The sequence below is a fragment of the Oryx dammah genome, unplaced genomic scaffold (assembly GCF_014754425.2).
Source record: "Oryx dammah isolate SB20612 unplaced genomic scaffold, SCBI_Odam_1.1 HiC_scaffold_2, whole genome shotgun sequence".
In the NCBI taxonomy this organism is placed as follows: Eukaryota; Metazoa; Chordata; class Mammalia; order Artiodactyla; family Bovidae; genus Oryx; species Oryx dammah.
Genome location: NW_024070186.1, coordinates 6681388 through 6701957, shown reverse-complemented (window position 1 = coordinate 6701957; position 20570 = coordinate 6681388). Strand labels below are relative to the sequence as shown.

The window sequence follows — 20570 nt, the reverse complement described above, 5'->3', positions numbered from 1 at the left end:
TGGTGCTGACCTGCTGGTGTTTTCAGCTTTTAGAGCTGACAATGCCTCTCACACCAAAGTTCCCCAGCACGACTTCCTGTATGACAGACAATGTCACATGGATCTGAGACAGGCTTCGAGGTAAAGATCTCCTAGCTGGTGCCTGAGCTCAGATTTGGTCTGGGATTCCTGACATCCAGTCCAGGCCTCTCTCCATCCCAGAACATAAACAGGGCAAATGTCCTCAGTCCCCCACGGTCCCCAGGACAATATTGGCTGTGTCGCTCAGCATGCTGGCAGCAGAAACATTCCACTGCATTTCTGGGCTGATGTTGTTGTGTGTGGCCTGGAAGGTAAAAGTCAAATAATTCCCAGGACACAAAGAAGCTGGGTGCAGATGGAATGTATTTTCCATATTTACTGCATAGATTTTGTAAATGGTTTAGCAAAAACTCAATCATTTCCAATTGAGTACACTGGTAGTTTGGTGCCCGTTTTACATATGGAACAGTCCTAAAGAAGACAAAGGAATGTTAATTTCATTTAGAAGGTGACACAGTTTAGAAAGATGCTGCCAGACCCCTTTCTTCTTTCATGACCATCAAGAGGCTCCCTGAAACATACCTAGCTGAGGACGCTGGTCTTCAGTTTTGGGCACTGTGGAAGGAGATGGCTGAGCAGCTGAAAATCCAAAAATGAAAGAGACAATTAGCCATAACTTGTGTCTGACTACTAGATTTTGGTGCTTCTGTCCATCATTCCACCAATTATCTTAATTATGAACACAAGAGTCCTGCTCTTATGATAAGAAGCATCTTAGGGTAAGGGAAATTTTTTCCTTTTTAACAAAATCAAATGCAAACATAGTAGCAAAACAAAGGCCCTCTAACTCATTTAAAAAATTTATTTGGTCAGTCCAGGCTTGATGGATGATATTGGATGCTTGGGGATGGTGCACTGAGACGACCCAGAGGGATGGTACGGGGAGGGAGGAGGGAGCGGGGTTCAGGATGGGGAACACGTGTATACCTGTGGTGGATTCATGTTGATGTATGGCAAAACCAATACAATACTGTAAAGTAATTAACCTCCAGTTAAAATAAATACATTTATATTAAAAAATTTATTTGTGCCCCATTTTTCCAAAACTAAAAAGAAAATTGGAGATGGTTTATGAAACAAATGAAAAAGAATCGCCCTCTAAAATAAATGGATAAAGGGAAATTACTAGGAAGATAAAATAAAGCAAGGAATACTATAAACATGGCCAACATTGGGAAATGACCTGGTGTTTAATCCATACTCAAAGCATCCCGTGAGACATGTATTTGTTCATGTGGAAATCCATCACATTGTTCACTTCTTTCTGTTGAGAAATATGTCTAACCCTCAAAGAGCATGAATCATTGCATTTAAAGATCAGTTGCACTTTGGGGCCAAAGGGACACACATGTTGTATGCTGAAAAAGCACAAACTGGCTAAAGAAATGATCATTTACTCCATCAAGAGTTACCCACTGCCTGGTGATAAGAGGGTTCAAGGCAGCAGGAACCCAACACCGTACCTTTCGACTGGGGGGCGGGGTGGCCGTGGCTGGTCCAGGCAGATCTCCTTGGTGGTTCGTAAGGTAAATCTGTAAAGACAAATAAAATGACTAAAAGATCAATGACGTGGCTTGATAGTAACTATTTTGTATGCTTTTTTAAAGTTTGTGTTTATTAGAATAAGTGAGAAGACCCAGTGATCCAAAGAAACATTCAACCTGGGTTTCATGAGATTTATGTTTTATTTACAAAAGATAACTCTATCTTTTATCGATCTAACCCATTTTCACCCATTAATCTGAAAACTCCCATGGACAGATTCTCTTGGAGCTGGTGGACTCCCCTAAGATAATTCACTACAATCATAGTCAAGACCGTATCGAGTTTCCTACCATCTATTTGTTTTGCTTCCAGCTTGAGCTGACTGAAGTCCATTACCCCGTCATTACGTGCACGACCTGTCTGAAACACAGCCTGCGGTATGGATGAATGAACTGATACCTGCTCAAGGCCTGACCCTAAATCCAACAAATAGCATTCGTGTTCCTTCCTCTTCTTCCTTGGAAAAGAGTACGGCCTTCTTTATTTGCCACCTGCCTCTCTCAGCCACCCCTCATTCCCCCTCATCCACTTTTATTAAATCAGTCTTAAGGGACTAGCTCTTTTTCTGTGCAAATGTCTACTTTTTCTCCTGCTCCAAATGAATTTAGGATTTCCCTAAAAGGAATCGCATGAAGTCATCGGTAAGACTGAAACAGAATTGCCCCCACAACATATTAGCAGTGGTCATAGAACTGAAGTATATGCCAATGATTTTTTTTTGTATTTATAATGTATTGTCACTTGTCCCATAAACCTTCATCACACTTTGCATACGCAAATTGAATAATTATATTTCAGCACCCTCAGTGCAAGCTCTGTTATGATTATGACTCCGAGTCGTTTCAAGTTTCCTTTAAAATATATTCCAGAAATGTTATTATGCATGCTCTTACTGACTGTGCCCATGCAAAGCTATGACAGAGCCATTTCACATCTATGTCTTCTTGGATTGGGAGGTCTCCGTTCAATGCCGGGCGTCACTGGGCCAGCTGAAAGCCATACCGAGGTCCTGGAACAGGTGTCATGCTGCGAGACACCTGGAGGTGGCTATCAACTCTCACGTGGAGAGATTTTAAACTTGGTTCAAAATTGGCCATTTGGTGGGTCCGTTTTCAAAAAGCTTGACTATGTTGCAAAAGACATGTCTCTTTCCATTTTCCTATCCCAGAGAGACAAGCAATGAAATGCAACGTGAAATCCAACACAGAATTGCCCTAATTTATTTGGTCTGTTTGGCTACGACCATCTCGACTGGTGTGGTCTGTGAAATACTACTCTCCAGAGCTTTGGTTGAGTTTGATCACTTTCTCTGCTGCTGCGCCGCACCACTCCCTCTCCACTGGCATTTTTGTATTTTGGGATTGGAAGAGTTTCCCACCCAGTCCCTTGGATTCTCATTTTTCTGATGTTGGGATTACACAGGGGAGTTAAATCTGCAGCTGCTATCAATTTACCACTAAATTTCAACTTACGTCGCTGGGGGCATTTGCACACGGATTCTCATCGAGTTGCATTTGGTCTAGAAAATGGTCAGCCAGAGTTTCAATTTGAGAACTGTCTCAGAAATAAAAATCTAGGAAGGCAATTGTAACAGTATCTTAGCCCACTACGGGAGCAGACAGTCACACCGACAACAGGGCTTCTATCTACAGAGTGAAAAAGCAAGAGAATCCAGAAATATGTTCCAAGTCCTCGTTTTCTCCACAGACCAGCAGTACTGGTAACCTCTGGGAGCTTGTTATAAATGCAGAATCTCACTCTAGATCTACTGAATTAGAATCTGCATTTTACCAGATATGACCCTGCAATCCCACTCCTGGGGATATGTCGGGAGAAAACCATAATTTAAAAAGATACGTGCACCCCACTGTTCATAGCAGCACTACTCACAATAGCCAAGACACGGAAGCAGCCTAAATGTCCACTGACTGACAAACGGATAAAGAAGATGTGGTACACGTGTGCCACGGAATATTGATGCTGTTTAGTTGCTAAGTCGTGTCTGACTCTTTTGCAGCCCTGCGGACCATAGCCCGCCAGGCTCCTCTGTCCATGGGATTTCCCAGGCAAGAATACTGGAGTGGGGTTCCATTTTCTTCTCCAGGGGATCTTCCTGACCCAGGGATCGAACCTGGGTCTCCTGCCTTGGCAGGTGGATTCTGTCCACCTGAGCCACCAGGGAAACCACACAATGGAATATTACTCAGCCGTAAAGAAGAATTAAATTATGCCATTTCCGTAACATAGATGGACCTAGGGATTATCACTCGATTGAAATAAGCCAGACAGAGAATCCCAGGGACAGAGGAGCCTGGTGGGCTGCCGTCTGTGGGGTTGCACAGAGTTGGACACGACTGAAGCGTCTTAGCAGCAGACGGAGAAAGACAAATATATGACATCACTTACATGTGGAATCTTAAAAAAAAATGATACAAAGGAGCTTATATACAAAATAGAAATAGACCCACAGACATAGAAAACAAGCTTATGGTTTCCTAAGGTGGGGGAGGAATAAATTAGGAGATTAACATATACACACTACTAAAAATAAAACAGAGAACCAACAAGGACCGACTGTATAGCACAGGGAACTATACTCAATATTTCGCAAAAACCTACAGGAGGAAAGAATCAGAAAAAGAATATATGTGTAGGTATGCTGCTAAGTCGCTTCAGTTGTGTCCAACTCTGTGTGACCCCATAAACGGCAGCCCACCAGGCTCCTCCGTCCCTGGGATTCTCCAGGCAAGAACACCGGAGTGGGTTGCCATTTCCTTCTCCTGTGTAGGTATATATATGTATATATACACACACACACATATATATATATAACTGAATCACTTTTTTCTGTAAAACAGAAAATATCATGACATTCTAAATCTACTATACTTCAATTTCAAAACAAGATCTCACTTGACTTGGCTGTATGCGGAAGTTTGAGAAAGCCTGTTCTAGACAATTTCTTTTTTTCTTTTCTACAAACCTGTGTTCCTACAGATAATTATTTCAGAAATGCTATCCGAGTCTGCGAATGCCAATAAACGAGAGGACCAAGTTCTAGATTGAATGCTTTTGCCTGAAATATGAGAACGCGAATGGAATTAGTAGCCAGCGTCAGTTGGTGAGTCTGCTGCTATCTTAAACATAAGACTGCCCATGAAATGTACCTGGAAGAAATTAAGCACCAAGCCATGAATAGAAAAATATTTTGAAACTCTGTCTTCATGAAGTCCTTCTTAGAGTGCACAACCGTGTCCCATCCTGCCTCGAAAATCAGTCAGGACCTAACAACTCCAAGCCTGATTCTTAGCCAAGAACTTGAGATGTTTACATGAAGAATGATTAATGTGCTCATGAGCATATTGCCATGGAAGATAAGTGGAGTTTTGTTTTTGTTCATGAAATTCTGCTCCGGGGCTGTCTTATCAGCTACCGATCATGTGCCGTGGGGGCCCCGAGCCCTCTCCTGTGGGATGTGGCATTGGGGAATGTTGAACCAAGCCTCACTGAGACGAGAGACGACCATTTCAGTGACCTCACCAGCAGCTACACCACCTCGAAGCAGAGCCAGTTTTGAGCAGTTTTGCTCCTTGGCTGCTTGAAAAATTATGACACTGTGTACATTTGCTATTTGCCCCTGATGGATTAGTAGATCATAAGACTTCGAGTAAGAACACAGTTTACACGTCACTTTTGGTGGTCAATTCAACCCACCCTTCATTTCTCTTCCATTTTGATCTTCAAGGCCATTAACTCATAAACTTGGCAGCAGGTCTGTGCCAGGGAAGGCTGCTTTCTGGCATGGGTTCTGCTCTTTTTATTTCTTTAACAGACTGTGTTTTAAAATTGAGCTTTATAAGAACCATTCCAGAGGCAGCTGAAGGTACCAAAGAAGTATGTTCTCTGCCATGATTTAGACTAAAACCCACAAAACTACAAAGAAGGGTGTGACTATTGCTGGCTCCTTCACCCCAGCACCTTTGCTTATGTCCTGGGAGATAAGATAACTGTGGTGCTGGAGCAAACTCTTCAGAGTCCCTTGGACTGCAAGGAGATCAAACCAGTCAATGCTAAAGGACATCAACCCTGAACATTCATTGGAAGCACTGATGATGAAGCTGAAGCTGAAGCCCCAATACTTTAGCCACCTGATGCAAAGAGCTGACTCATTGGAAAAGACCCTGATGCTGGGAAAGATTGAAGGCCAAAGAAGAAGGGGGCAGCAGAGGATGAGATGGTTGGACAGCATCATTGATTCAATGGACACGTATTTGAGCAAACTCCGGGAGATAGTGGAGGACAGAGGAGCCTGGTGTGCGGCAGTCCATGGGGTTGCAGAGTCAGACATGACTTAGCGACTGAACAGCAACAAGATCAGTTTCTGATTCTGAATGAGACTCCTCCCCACCATTGCTCCCTCCTCTAGACATCAATGATGTAAGACAGCATCCTTGCTGTCCTTGCAAGATTAGGTTCACCAAGTTTTATGCTCTCTTTTCATCAGGATCACTGAACAGCCCTGCTAGCCCTCTTCAAGTCCACCTGCCACTTTAAAGGACCAGAACTTGGATCGTGAGAGGGCTTACCCTCCCTCTGCAGGACCCATGCCACATGTATGAAGCAACTCTGGAGGTCCCTGGCTGTGCTGGATGTGAAAGGATGGATTCTGCCAGTTCTCAATGAGCTTGGATGCTTACGGCAAAGACACCAAGACCAAGAGCTATGGCCCAAAGCCAATCTCTAAACTCCCACTTAATGCATGGGGTTTTTAGAGTAAAGCCTACTACTGTGATGAAATGACCCTCTCCCATTCTCCTTCAGCTCTCCCTACAGTCTTCTAAACTCTTCTGCAAAGGCATGGAGATCTGCTGGCGGGGGTGCGTTTCGCCTTCCCTTCTCAACCAGGTTTGCAGGTCTGTGGTTATAGCAGAGTCAGGGCAAAGGCAAGAATGCATTTTCAGCCACGTGCTGTGATGCAGGCTTCTCTGAGGAGACAGGGCATTAGCTGTGTGGTCTTGCTGTGACTGGAGATGCTGCCTGGCACTGCGCTGCAAACCCTGAAGGAGGAACCATTGCAGATTCCAAGAAACGCTTGAAAAGCACCAGCTGAAAAGCCACAGTCAAGGCTGCACTTGCAGACCCGACTCCAGTCTCTTTCAACAGCATCCTAGATGTGTATCACGGTGTACGGGCTGCCATGGTGACGGAGGAGAGGGCAGGGTTACAGATCCTCCTGGGCTTACACCAGAGCTTTCCCATACATTGCTCCAAAGACATCAGGCAGGGCTTACTTCGCGAGGTCAAAAACCAGCCTGCAAGTTTCCCCAAGTCAGACTTGTCTCTATGCCCCTTGAGGCCTCAAGGGGCCATCGTCTCCAAAAGCATGCACTCAGCAAAAAAGGAGGAGGGTGCCTCTGGGGAAGATGGGGAAAGGACTTCTGGTAATAATAACTGACTCTCGGAGAAAGGCATGTGATACCACGAAATGCGATCACAAAAAAAGAATGTAAACGGATCTGCCCATGTGCTAGCATTTTCTAAGAGGAGTGGACAGACTCATCTACATGCTAATTCAACAAAGGGATCATGCAAGAGGGTGCATTCTGAATCAGGACAGTTTGGAAACAAATAAATAGGAATGAGCACGGGAAGGGAGGGGGCTGAGGCATGAACAAAGGAGTATGTTGTCCATCGTGCGTTATCTTGTAAGGTCACCGGGCGGTCCCGGCTGATTGTGGCGGGGACTGAAAGGATGCGGCCACTGGACAGGGCAGGCCGCAAAGGAAGCCTGGAATACAGGATCGATTCGGGGAGACGGACCGTGACAAGAGGAAAGGGAGGGTGGGGCAGGCCGCCCAGGGCTGGATGCTGGAGAAGGAAGGAAAGGAAGCAGGTGGGAGGGAGCACCAGAGCATTGGACGCGGCAGGACAGATGGATGGGAGGAAGGAGTCCTCTGTCTCCGTGGGTGTGAGATCAGAGACTCGGATGGACGCTGCAAACCAAGGGCGCAGGGCAACGGGAACTCAGGCCTCTATCTCCAAGGACCTCTCCCCAGGAAAGGCAGCAATCACCTCTTCTGAAAGAAACCCACTGACCATAGGCACACGGTCAGATTCCCAGGGACCCCCTCTCCCAGGGACCCCTGCACCACCCACTGGCCCCTCCCCGCCCCCTCCCAAGCCATCAAGAACTTCTCCACTGCACCACTTCAAAGTCATCCCTGCAAGGCTGACCACGGGTCCACCCCAAGTGTACAAACAAGTCTACTCTCCCCAGGTTCAAATCTCTCAGTCTGCCTGACAGCAAACAGCTCTCTGGCTCATTCGCTCTGATTTGAATTCCTCGTAGCTATCTCAGACACCAATATTTACATCTCCTTTCAGAATCACAGCAGCAATCCTCCAAACAGGTATTTTGGTACAAATCTGAGTCTCTTCCGAGTCACACTTGGATGACAGATGGAAGGAAAGTGTGTGATCAGGGTTTCGGCAGGTGAATGAGTGTTGGCCACTCTTGCGTCTCCCTGGGGTGTCCTGCCGTGGTCCTCCCAGCATGGAACTCCCTGCCACTCTCCTCTCTCACACCTGGATGCTCCAGGGTGCTGATGAGCCTGCACGCAGGGCAGCAGTGGAGATTCAGACACGGAGAAGAGACATGTGGGCACAGATGGGGGAAGGAGAGGGTTGGACAGACTGAGACAGCAGCGCTGAAGCAGACGCATCACCATGTGTAACCCAGGCAGCCGGTGGGGATTCGCTGCATGACGCAGGCCGTCAGAACCCAGGCTCTGCGACAACCTAGAAGGGCAGGATGGGCTGGGCGGGGGGACGGAGCTTCAAGAGGGAGGGGACGCATGTACACCCGTGGCTGATTCATGCTGATGCATGGCAGAAACCGACGCATTAGTGCAAAGCTATTATCCTCCAATTAAAAACAAATTTAAAACGAGGATATAAAAAGATGAATAAAACTTTATAATATTAAGAAAAGGACCTCTTCCAAATCTGCTACATCCTCAAATAGGGTAAAAAGAAACTCTAGGGCCCACTGTTTTTCTTTTTGAGTCAAGTGGCATGTGGGGTCTTGGCTCCCGAGTCAGAAATCAGACCCTTGCCCCCTGCACTGGAAGCGCAGAGTCTGACCACCAGACCCCCAGGGAAGTCAAAAGACCTACTGTTCTGTCTATGAAGCAACATGTAGCCCTGACCATCACACTAAGCCAACTCACATGCCCCCATGATCCCAACACCAGCTCAAAATCCCCAGCTTTTGAGACTCAGACACATCCATGAAATCTCTTCAGACAAACAAATGAGCAACCCTTGGCCAAAGGTTTACAGGCAGCTTCTGCTTCTGTGAGTATGTGTGGGAACTTCTTTAAAACACTTCCAAAATCAGTATGATTTTCCTATACTTCCCATGACCTCCCAAAGGTGCATTTACTGGCAGTCAGCTCAGGCATGTCTAGACCTTGCCTGAAACATGCACTCTGATGCTCCTTTTGCAGTACAGGCAGTGGGTTCCTTTGGAGCTAGTCTAGATCACTGCAGACCCTGAGTCTTGTCCACGATTACGTGGTCTGCATCAGAGATAACAAAGCACGTTGGCTGAGCTTTTCTGCTGTGCTTTTCAGGAGGGACAGGGGAGAAAACTTTATGAGGTCAGAGGACAGAAAATCGCCGGCTCAGTCACAGTACCAGAGCGGTCCTCACCCGGAGAAGCATCTTTCCCTGTGCTAGTCAGCTCACTGGTCCCCATCTTTTCCAATGGGGAGAAACAACAACCCCAAGCTTGGTGCCTGGGACCAGGTCACACTGGGACTTGGGCCGCCTGGACAGATGCCAGAAGCTGAAGAGTGACAGCTTGGGTCTAGGAAAGAAGATGGGAGTTCTGCATCCACGTGTGAACAGGCAGAAACCATCCCACAGCCCTGAGTCACGATTCCTCAGCTATGAGGCTGGCCTATGTCATCCAGCTGGTGGGGTTGTACAACCCAGTGAGGGCTTAGGTGATGGGACCATGCTTGCCCAAGGCCACCCCCTTGCACTTCTCTACCTGCCAACACTCCTCCTCCTCTGGTACGTGGCCTTCCACTGCAGCGCACATGGTCCATCCCTTTCCTGGAGTGAGGAATTTAGGGAGGAATTCTTCTCCCTTCCTGCTCCCACAGCCGCCGTTGTCAGAGGCGGTGCTTCTACTGCGAGATCAGTGCTTTAAACATCCATTTTTGCCTGTCCAGCTCCAGGCACTTCACTTGTAAGGTTAAATATTATACGTGTGAGTCTGTTCTGGCTCTAGGTGGCTTTACCGAAACATCTAGAGCTTTACGCTGTGTGCCATGGGCTTGTTCCCCACTGCACCCCATGGCTGGCACTCAGGAGGGTGGGTGGGCACCTGGGCAATGGTCAGGTCAGCTTTCTGAAGACGGGGGGCTCTCTGAAGTCTGGCTGATCTAACATCGCACTTGGCATGAACTGGCCCTTGATAACTACTGATTTTTTTTTGTCATGAATGACACATAAATTAATAAGCTAATTAAGTCACTGGGAAAGACGTAAAGATTCAGGTGTAAATACGATCGACTACATGCTTCTGCTCTGAAAGGCTGGCTCTCGGGACAGCTGGGAACTGGCCACTTGTGTTAGGGGGACGCCACTGGTTCCGGGTGATGCAGTTAGGATGGATGGATGATACTACATCTTTCTGTAAACTCGAAATCGGATAGGCGTTGGGAACGACTTCTCGGCCCGTCTGTGTCTGAGAGCAGCCGGTAAACGGGCTGACCTGCCTTTCAGCCTGCAGTTCAGGGAGGGACTGTCCCTGTGATCTCTGAGAGGAAAGGTCTGACTGATTCTAGGCTCCAGATCCCCAGAGGCAGAGGCAGACTGTTTAGGGCTCCGTGACATAGGTCACACATCTCACGGGACATCCTGGGATGTCTCAAAAAAAAAAAACAAAAAAAAAACAGATGACACAGGGGTGTTTTCGTACCTGGCCTAGTTGTAATTCTTTGCGTAGCTTCGGGATATACTGAAGTATTTGGGAAAATAAAAGCTGCACCCCCTGCAGACAAAAGGAAAGACAGAACACGTGAAGGTCTTGCTGCCGTGGTTGTCCGTCTCAGCGACGGTGCCTAGGCTACTTTTCCCCTGACAACCAAGGCAGGCGGCCTCCTGGAAGCAGCCACACCTGATCTGGGGAGCAGGGACAGGACGCGGGTCAGAAACCTTTGCTGAAGCTGAAAGGGATGCTCCACTTGGCATACAGGGTCTTGGGTTTGGATTATTCAGCTTCCTCCTGAAGCCCCTTCCTGTGTTTCTCCATCCTCCCACAAGCTAGCTTTATTAGAACAACTCTTTGCTGGGAGTTTTCATTTTTCAAATTGTATAAAAATCCATAAAACATTTTTACAGAGCCCTTGGAAAGTAGTATCAAAGAATTATAACTATTTTACCAAAGAATATATGGATCTAATTAAAAATGAATTCACATCTCTGTTCACATGCCTGTATTCCCTTTCTCTCTTTCAATCAATGCTCAACTTGTTCACGGACAAAATTCCCTTTTTTCCAGCTCAGTCCATTTGGAATGTGCTACTCTGCTTTTCGATTGCTTCTATGTTTAGCGAGGACAAAAATAATGAAATCAGAGCTTCCTTGACACTTTCATTCCCTGCTAAAAAGAATTTTTAAATGACTATGAAGTTATCTGAAAGTGTGTGTCTTTTCAAAGCATTTCCTAAGGGAGGGGAATTACTTTGTCTAAGGTGCTTGCTATTTCTGGCCACGAGGCTATTAAAAAGCTTATTGTGTAACCTACATCAGAAAAGTATATGATCAATTCAAAGCAATTTTTAAACTTCAGAATAAAAACATAATGTTCTGAACATTGAGGGCCAGCTCAAGAGATCAGCTAGCAATCCCTGCTATACTCAAGCTTGGACTCACTCATATTATAGGTTTAAAAATAACACGGCAAATATTTGGGAAACGGCTGCATTTCTCTGTGTGGGCTGACCGTGAATTGGCTGGCTTGCTTATGAGGGGTTACTTGGTCCTTCCAACACTCAATGGCTTTCTCCCTAGCCTGGGGGTGGCAGAGGATCCCGGAAAATGATACAGTGGGGTTAGCAGCCTGTGGTCAGGCTTACACAGTGTCTCCATCACAATGGAGAAAAGGGATGCCACCAGGACCACATTCATCCACAGAAAGCCCAGCCTCTATTCTCAGCCTTTACTGGGAGGGCGGGGAGAAGGGTTAGTCAGGAAGAAGCATCATGTTAAACTCTAAGAGGCTCAGGCCAAAAAAAGAGAAATAAGTATTAATAAGATGTAGAATCAATAGTTAAGATATGGAATAGCAGTTATTTGGTTAGTCACTAATTTCAAATCTTCCAAAATCATAACGTAGCCTCCCTTGCAACAAAAGCTCCCCAGAGGCAACCAACATTCTTCCCTCCTACTGCCTTTTGCAAACGTACAAGGTCTGTGCAAGAAGATACAAGTCAAGTCAAATGGCCTAAAACTTTACCGAAAAGGGAAAAGTATAATCCCTGCTTGTCCTAGTAAATATTCATTTAAGAATTAAAAAAAAATTAAAGTGTTGAGATCTCAGCCTTTAATTTTCAAAGGAGAAAAAGGAGGATGCGAAGGGCCCCTTTATACAGGACATGCTTTTAGTTTCTACAGTCAGCACAGGGCACATTGGAGCACTCAGAACAGCAGACAGTAACCCAGCAAAGTGAGCTGAGGCTACAGCTAGAAGCTAATCCTGCACATCTCCTGGCTGAAAGAAGTCCTCTGACTAGCAAGGAAAGCAGGGGAGTACTCAGAGAGCAAAGAGGCTACAGTAGCGCCAACACAGAGCCCTGATCTACCAAGGACCCCTCCACCATCCACCTCTGCCATCTGCCTTCCTGATGCACTGGCTGTCTCTGTTCCACCTGGAAAGCATGTGACCTGTAAACAAAAGCCTACGCTTGTCCTGGGGGCAAGGGGCAGGGCCAGCATTACCTGTGTTTCTAGCATGCATTAACCGTGGAGAGTTTTGTAAGGCTTTATCAACATCATCTGAAGTCAAATGTGGAAGAGGTGCTACAAAACAAAACAAAAAGGCAACATCCAAATGAAAAAAAGAGAGAGAATTACCTTCCTTGAAAAATTAAAAAAAAAAAAAAAAGAAGAAGAAGAAAGAAAATATCTGCCCCTCCCCCCACCCCCAACATTCCCCACCCTAAATATCATGGGCTGCTTGGAAATCTCTCCATGGCTCTGCTACCAGTTACCAGGTTAAAACCTAGATGGGGGCCTCTATTGAATCCAGGGATGCCAGGCAAAGCATTTACACCAAAGAGTTCACACCACCCACTGTTGCACTATCTCGACTAGCTCCTGATTATGCTTGACTTTGAAATATTAAAGTGTGCAGCAGACTCTGTAGATTCATGCCTCTCATTGCCAAGATGCCATTCCCATTCTGGCAGGCTAAGCCACATCTCAAGATACCAAGCGAAAATGCTCCTCATTTTGTGTTCCAGTATGCAAGGGAGTTTGGTTTGGCTCTCGGGAAGATAAACACCATACTTCCCATCAAGTAGGAGCCCTACGGTAAAGTTTCTCCTGTTCGGACCTCACGGAGATGAAATAACGTGTGACCGGGTAAAGCTCTGCTTCCCTCTGATATGTGATCCTCTCGGCCAGGGGAACCCTGGAGGAGCAACTGAACACTAGAGGTGACTTTGCTGCTTCTTATAAAAGAGCCACTTTCACTCCGCATCTGGCTAAGTCATCACTGCTGAGCATTCTCTCAGATCCTAATGGGGGTTGGGGCTGAATCCTCTGCATCTGAGGTTAAGAAGGACCTCAGACAGTGCTCTTTGTGGGGAGTGGGGACCGCCTTACTCTCTCTGAGGTAGTGGAGGTGCGACAGAAGGATGTCAGCGTTGTAGCTCGGGGTGAGCCTCTGGAAATCATCTTTGGTCATCTTGCACAGCTCCTTCCCGTCGATATTCTGGAATAATAAGATGTCAACGTCCGGAAGCCCGTATTCTTTGACTGCCCACTCCAGCCACTGCCGGACATGGTCTGTACTCCATAGCGTGGGATCTGAAAGGGGACGGAAGAATATTTAATCAACGCCTGAAGACAAACTCCTGGGGCAAAGCCATATTCCAGGTGGGATCTCCCACCAGCCACAGCTTTCCAGAGCATCACCTGTCACTCTTCCAGAATTTTCAAGCCAGGCTCAGGGACCAGTCCAAGGAGAATGTCCGAAGAAGAACAACTGACTTATGCTCAGAGACTACTATTTTTAAAGTAAGTTTTTTTGTTTTGTTTTGTTTTTGTTTAAGCAAATAAGGGTATTCATTGATTCACATAACTGAAAAGTCCAGGGGATATACTAGCTTCAGGCACGGTTTGGTCCAGGAGCACAAACACTGTCACGAGACTCAAGTCTCTCCATCATTTGCCTCTCTTTCCTCTGTACTGGCTTCATTCTCTGACTGGTTCCTTTGATATGCTGGGCCCTGCTGGTTTAAGTTTTCCACCCTAAAGAGCTAAACAACTTCCGTAAAGAGCTTCTGAGCCTCTTCTCCACAGTTCACTAAAACTCTTTAGGGTTGAGAATCACTGGACCAACTTGAACCACAAGGCCATTCCTGAACCAATCACTATGGTCAAGGAGGTGGGCTGTGCTGATTCATCAGGTCTGAATTACACGTCCACCCAGGAAGCCTAAGATTAAGTCACACTGAGCCATGTGGACTGACGACAGAGTGAGGGGGCTCCAGGAAACATCAAGGAGTTGCTCCAAAAGGATGGAATGCATGCTGGTCAATCAAAAACAACACTGATGTCAAGGCTAAGACCAGGTATTGAAAAAGTTTAAAGGGAATTATCCTGGAAGTGTAGGATTCGTCATATCACTTGCTTCTTTGTTGCTCAATTAACCTAAAGTTTCCTGGAGGGATAAGGTTTTCTTCTTATTCATTTCTTTTTATTTTATTTATTCATCTATTCATCTGAATAAAGAATATCTGAATCACTCTGCTCTACACTGAAACTAACCTAACACTGAAAATCAACCAAATTTAAAAATAAAATGGGAGGGACTCCCTGGCAGTCCAGTGGTTAAGACTCTCCGCTTCTAATGCAGGGAGCCTGGGTTTGATACCTGATCCCACATGCTGCATGGCACAGCCATAAAATAAATAAAATTTAGAAAAAATAAAATTTAAAAAACAATGAGAAAAAATGAATAAGAATCAATGAAAACTTTCCTTAAAAAAATACTGGTGTCTTTATACGAGAAAAAGAACAACATATATCAGAAAGATGTTAATTACATATTAACAAAAAAACATACAATATTTGTATGAAATGCTGGAAAATGTTGACCACAGAATTGGAAATGACATGTAGGTCAACCTGAGCCCTAGCACCTCCCAGGAAGCAAGTGTTTCTAGACAAAAGGCATCAGTCACATGCTTTTCCTGCAGAGAAGCTGGTCTGGCAACTCACTCACACCTGCAGAGGCAAGCTGGCTGGGGGTGTTCACATTCCACAACCGAGGCACAAACACCCAAAGGATACAGGTAATGTCATCATGCTTGGCCGCCGTGTACGGAAGGTGACCCCCATAGGACTTAGGAGGGCAGGGCCCTGGGGAGAAGGGGCAGGCGACCCCCTCAATGGAAACATAAGTTGAAAGCACCCCATGCAAACAGCCTGGGTGGAAGGTACCAAGTGTGCCTCACTGGGAGATGCGACTCCTCCCTGAGGTCCCTGAGCACCAGGAGACATCGGGACCAAGAACAAAAGGCCAGAGTTCTTCTAATCCCTGCGTCTCTCCATGCCATGACCCCCAGAGACTGCTTCTCTCCTCTGACTCTGTTTCTCATGTGGAATGAAAACCTAGGTCTGGGGGTCTCTGGACAGGCTGGGAGAGGGCAGGCATGCCACGAGGCTCAGACCATCATGAGTGGAAACATCTGCTGTGGGAAGAGACCACCCTTTTATCGCTTTCTAGCTTAATAGTTCTGGAATCCCATTTGCTTCATGGGAAATAGATGGGGAAACAGTGGAAACAGTGTCAGGCTTTATTTTGGGGGGCTCCAAAATCACTGCAGATGGTGATTACATCCATGAAATTAAAAGACGCTTACTCCTTGCAAGAAAAGTTATGACCAACCTAGATAGCATATTCAAAAGCAGAGACATTACTTTGCCAACAAAGGCCCGTCTAGTCAAGGCTATGGTTTTTCCAGTGGTCATGTATGGATGTGAGAGTTGGACTAAGAAAGCTGAGCGCCGAAGAATTGATGCTTTTGAACTGTAGTGTTGGAGAAGACTCTTGAGAGTCTCTTGGACTGCAAGGAGATCCAACCAGTCCATTCTGAAGGAGATCAACCCTGGGATTTCTTTGGAAGGAATGATGCTGAAGCTGAAACCCCAGTACTTTGGCCACCTCATGCGAAGAGTTGACTCATTGGAAAAGACTCTGATGCTGGGAGGGATTGGAGGCAGGATGAGAAGGGAACGACAGAGAATGAGATGGCTGGATGGCATCACGGACTCGATGGACGTGAGTCTGAGTGAACTCCGGGAGTTGGTGATGGACAGGGAGGCCTGGCGTGCTGAGATTCATGGGGTGGCAAAGAGTCGGACACGACTGAACGACTGAACTGAACTGAAGCATGGGTATCCGATGTGCTGTTGGAATACACTCTGTGTTCCAGAAACAACAGAGTAACGGTGAGAAACAGCCAGCCAGTCACGTGCTGCCAGAATTCTCCTTCCTCCCTTCCGCCTTCCCTCCTTCTTTCCTTTTCATTCTCACTCTCCTTCTGTCTCCCCCTCCCTCCCTTCTTTTGTTTCTTCCCTATGGTTTCATATCTTTCTTAGTAGAAAAGAATCATCTTGACTTCAATAGAATTCATCCTCGGCCCATTGCCCTCCTGGACACCCCAGGAGAAACCACTATCCTGAAATGTTACATGCATTGCCCCTGTACAAATCTGAATACTCTTGCTGGGAGTAAATGTCCCACTATACATATTGTTGTGTGCCTTTCAACTTAATATAAATGACATCTAATTTGCTTTTGGCCCTCAGCACTGTATTTTCAGGATGTGTTCAAGTCCATCCATGGAGGTACAGTTCATCATTTAAGCAGCTCTTGCACACCCCCTCTCCATGAATATACCCAATTTACTTATCAGTGAAGACCCCTGCATCCCCCTCCCCACCCACATGTGAAGGAATCTGCATTGGTCCATAGCCTGAGCTCCACATGAGTCATGAGGAGACTGAAAAAAAAAAAATACTACAGATGCCTGCTCTCACTCACAGAGATGCTGAATGAAATCTGCAGGAGGGCAACCTGGGTATCAGTTGTTAAAAGCTATCCAGGTAATTCTAATGTGGTTCAGACCATCTACTCCTGGGTTTCACTCCTTAAGAGTGTGATCACAGGACCTGGAAGCCTCTGCATTCCCTGGGACCTAATTAGAAATGCAGAATCCCCAGGTGCCATGCAGGCCTGCTGAATCCGAGTCTGTATTTTCATAGCATTCTCAGCTGACTCGTGTCCACACGAAGCCTGTGGAAGTGCTGGCCCAGGTGAGTACCTCCATGCAGAATCCATGGTCAAAGGACCCATGCCTAACTAAGATCTCTGGTTCTGCTACAAAGCATAGAATATCTACAAAAGCTCAAATGGCAGCATTGACAGAAAGGTACGCCTACGCCTTTGTAATCCAACCACATGGAAACATTTTGTTAGCCTGTGAAAACTGAATGTTAACTCCATCCAAGTCATTGAAGTTCAGATGGCTCTCTGCCATGAGGTCAGAATTCTGCTTTCATGGACAAAATGTTCAAAACTTCAGACTGTTTCCATAGAAAGTTATTTTTCTTCCCCTCCCTTTTTCTCATGGTATGTCATGACTCCTCATCATATAGGAACAAATCATATATTGGTCTCAGGATGCCCTGAATTCAAGTCCTCTTTCCTTAGTTCTATGCAGAGGACAGTGAAATAGCCCTCTTAGAAAGAAGGTCCTCCCTTCCACAGGGTCCCCAAGTCATTTCCTGTAAATTCCACCACTGGGTATAGAACCCATGGAAGGACTACGCTTTGGTGTCACTACTTCCTAGAAATCAGTTCATTCTGGGAAGGCATTTTCTTCTCTTAATGGTGGAAACATATTCTGAAAATGATACATAAATATCTTCCTGCAAGTTGCTGGCCTCACGTTACCATGGCCAAGTGACACCTTAGGAAGACAGCCAGAAGAAGGCCAATTTCTCTCCAGAATCCCTTGGTGTGCCTGTTAATTGGTTTCCCTTGCTAAGCTCAAGGTTTCAATGGCTCTTTCAATTTTCCTTTAAGGGAATCTCATGCAAGACCCAGAGGCCAGTTTCTCTTTGATCTGTACTATTACCACTAAATTCTTGCTCCAGATTGGTCAAATGGCCCTTCTTTTGTCCTGCTGGCATGAGCATAAATCCCTACAACCTTCCCAATCACCAATCAGGCAATACTTTTCAGATGCCTTTTAAAAACTGTGTGTATTCTCTGAACTAAAAATTCCACTTTTAGAAATTTACCCTTAGGAAATCATAGAGGAAGTGTGCAATGATTTATTTTCAAGGATGTTCTTTGTAGTGTTGTTTATAATAGCCAAACATTGGAAACACCCTAAATGTCCCACAAAAAAAAGAACTAGTTAATTTGCTGTACATTTAGGAACATTCTTGTGATATTTATAGACAAAAAATTACACTGCTGAATGTCGTTACTGATATAAAAACTGTTTAAATTAGATTAAAATTTTTGAAAACATTATGGTCGTATAAATATATTCTTCAAAGAAATACAAATATATCCTTGGAAAGAATTTTCAAGAGATAGGCATTGGTATGGCAATTATTGTGTCTGAGCAAAAGGCAATGGAGATTTAAATTTTTTTTCTTTTCACTCAACTTTATCTTTTTTCTACAACGAACATGTGATACTTTGGTTAAACAGTTATTTATAAAATATGTATATATATGTATATATATTCTCTGTGTTTCAAAATCAAAACAAGGTCCTACAAAGGACTACACATTTACATTTGCTAAAATGTTTTTATGACATTTTCATAACATTTTAATACTACTTTTTTTATCCAGTTCATGCATGGGAGTTGTTTCATCAGAAAAGAACAGAACTTCACCAAGTCAGGTTACTCCTGTATCCTTTTGGAATTTGATCTCCACTCCTCTGCCCTATACATTTAGAAACAAAGAATATTAAAAACAGGATATGAAAATATGGCTGCTTGACAGAGTGAATGGGGACGCTCCTTTCCAGTCTGTCTCTGGGGCGCCGTTATTCTAGACCGCCTCTACGGGTGTTCTGCAGGGAGCGGTTTGCAAGGGTCAAGTCCGAACTCTTCAGTCTGAAGCACGTGGCCCCAGGCTCCCGGCCCCCATGGTTTTCCTAAGCATCATTCCCAGCTTTTCCTCCACCCAGACCGTCCACCCCCACACACCCAGCGGCCGTGCCCTGAACCCGCACTCCGGCTGTGCCCACACACCACCCGCAGGCTGAAGACTCTCCTTTCCTGCACCCTCGCCTACACTCACCGCTGCCTTTGGGTATCTGTCCTCCACACTCTTCAGGTTTAGGAGCTGACAGTGACTCCCCGGGCAGGGAAGTGAGGACAAGACAGGAGGCACTGTCCCTGGCCCAGTAGCAGGGCCCACCCTGGGCTTCCCCAAGCTCCCTGGGCCAGGCATGAATGCCGCTTTTGTAAAAGGGTATCTTTTTAGGGTTCAAGTCAAGTGTGTGGGGTCTCAGCTCACCCTTCAGCTCCATAGAGCACCCAGGAGAGAGGCTTCCAGCTCTCCTCCGTGGCCCATGATGGATCAGCCAAGTTTTCTTATTTCCGCCCCACCCTGCCATCACAGAAGGGAGCTCACAAGGTCCCACAAGATTCAACAGGTCTTCCCTCTTTCCCTGATCCCCTACTATGCGTATGAAGGACAAAGGGGAGGGGTCACAGGATGAGCCCCAACCCAGGGTCATCTCTGCCTCTGTTCAGGGGTGGATCGCACACCCTCTGCCCCCTAGGGAGTGGTGCAGCTCAGAACCTGTCTCCTAACCTCGTGACTGAGCCTGGGGTTTCTTTTCTTTTTTTAATGGCATTATTTTCTTAATTGGAGTGTGGTTGACTTACAAGGTTGTGTTAATTTCTGTTGCATAGCACACTGATTCAGTTATACATACAAATATTCTTTTCCATTATGGTTTATCACAGGATATTGACTATAGTTCCCTATGCTTAGAGTAGGAGCTTGTTGCTTGCCCACTCTGTATGTACCAGTTTGCATCTGCTAATCCCAAACCCCCAGTCCATCCCTAACCTGTCCTCCTCCCCATGGCACCGCCAGTCTGTCCTCTATGTCCCTGATTCTGTTTCCTAGATCGGTTCACTTGCGTCATATCTCAGATTCCATATATAAGTGATATGATAAGATGTTTATCCTTCTTACTTCACTTAGTATAATAATTCTCTAGTTGAATTCCTGTTGGCATTATTTTGCCCTGTTCATGGCTGAGTAGTTTTCCATTGCATCTATGTACCACATCTTCTTTACCCTTCTTTACTACTATGCAACTGTTGGTAGACATTTATAAAACAATGTGTACATTCCACAGACCAATAGGACTTTAGTCTTAAGACCAACAGTCTTAGTCCTTAGACTAAGCTGAATTTAACTAAGCATTTACGATATACACAAGTACTGCAGGGATTCAGAGGTGGCCAAGACAAAGATGCTGACAATCTACCGAGGGAGGGAGCCATGAAGATGACCCACAAAATGGAATGAAATCTGTGTTATCCAAGGAGGATATGGAAGTACAGAGAAGCAGCAATTCATCCCAATCAGGG

At 45.7% G+C, this 20570-nt stretch overlaps 1 protein-coding gene across 6 annotated transcripts in view; it reads right to left on the bottom strand.

Moving 5' to 3' along the window:
* The window catches only part of ERG (ETS transcription factor ERG), a 230941-nt gene that overhangs the window by 11247 nt on the left and 199124 nt on the right, over positions 1–20570 (bottom strand). For 4 of the 6 annotated variants that reach the window (XM_040263905.1, XM_040263913.1, XM_040263935.1 and 1 more), the window contains exons 4-8: positions 13528–13731; positions 12640–12720; positions 10619–10690; positions 1545–1613; positions 604–660 (exon numbers count right to left, since the gene is read on the bottom strand). In XM_040263905.1, coding sequence (XP_040119839.1) covers positions 604–660; positions 1545–1613; positions 10619–10690; positions 12640–12720; positions 13528–13731 — 483 coding nt within the window. The remainder of the gene's footprint in view (positions 1–603; positions 661–1544; positions 1614–10618; positions 10691–12639; positions 12721–13527; positions 13732–20570) is intronic. The other 2 variants (XM_040263918.1, XM_040263925.1) reach the window with 1 other exon arrangement.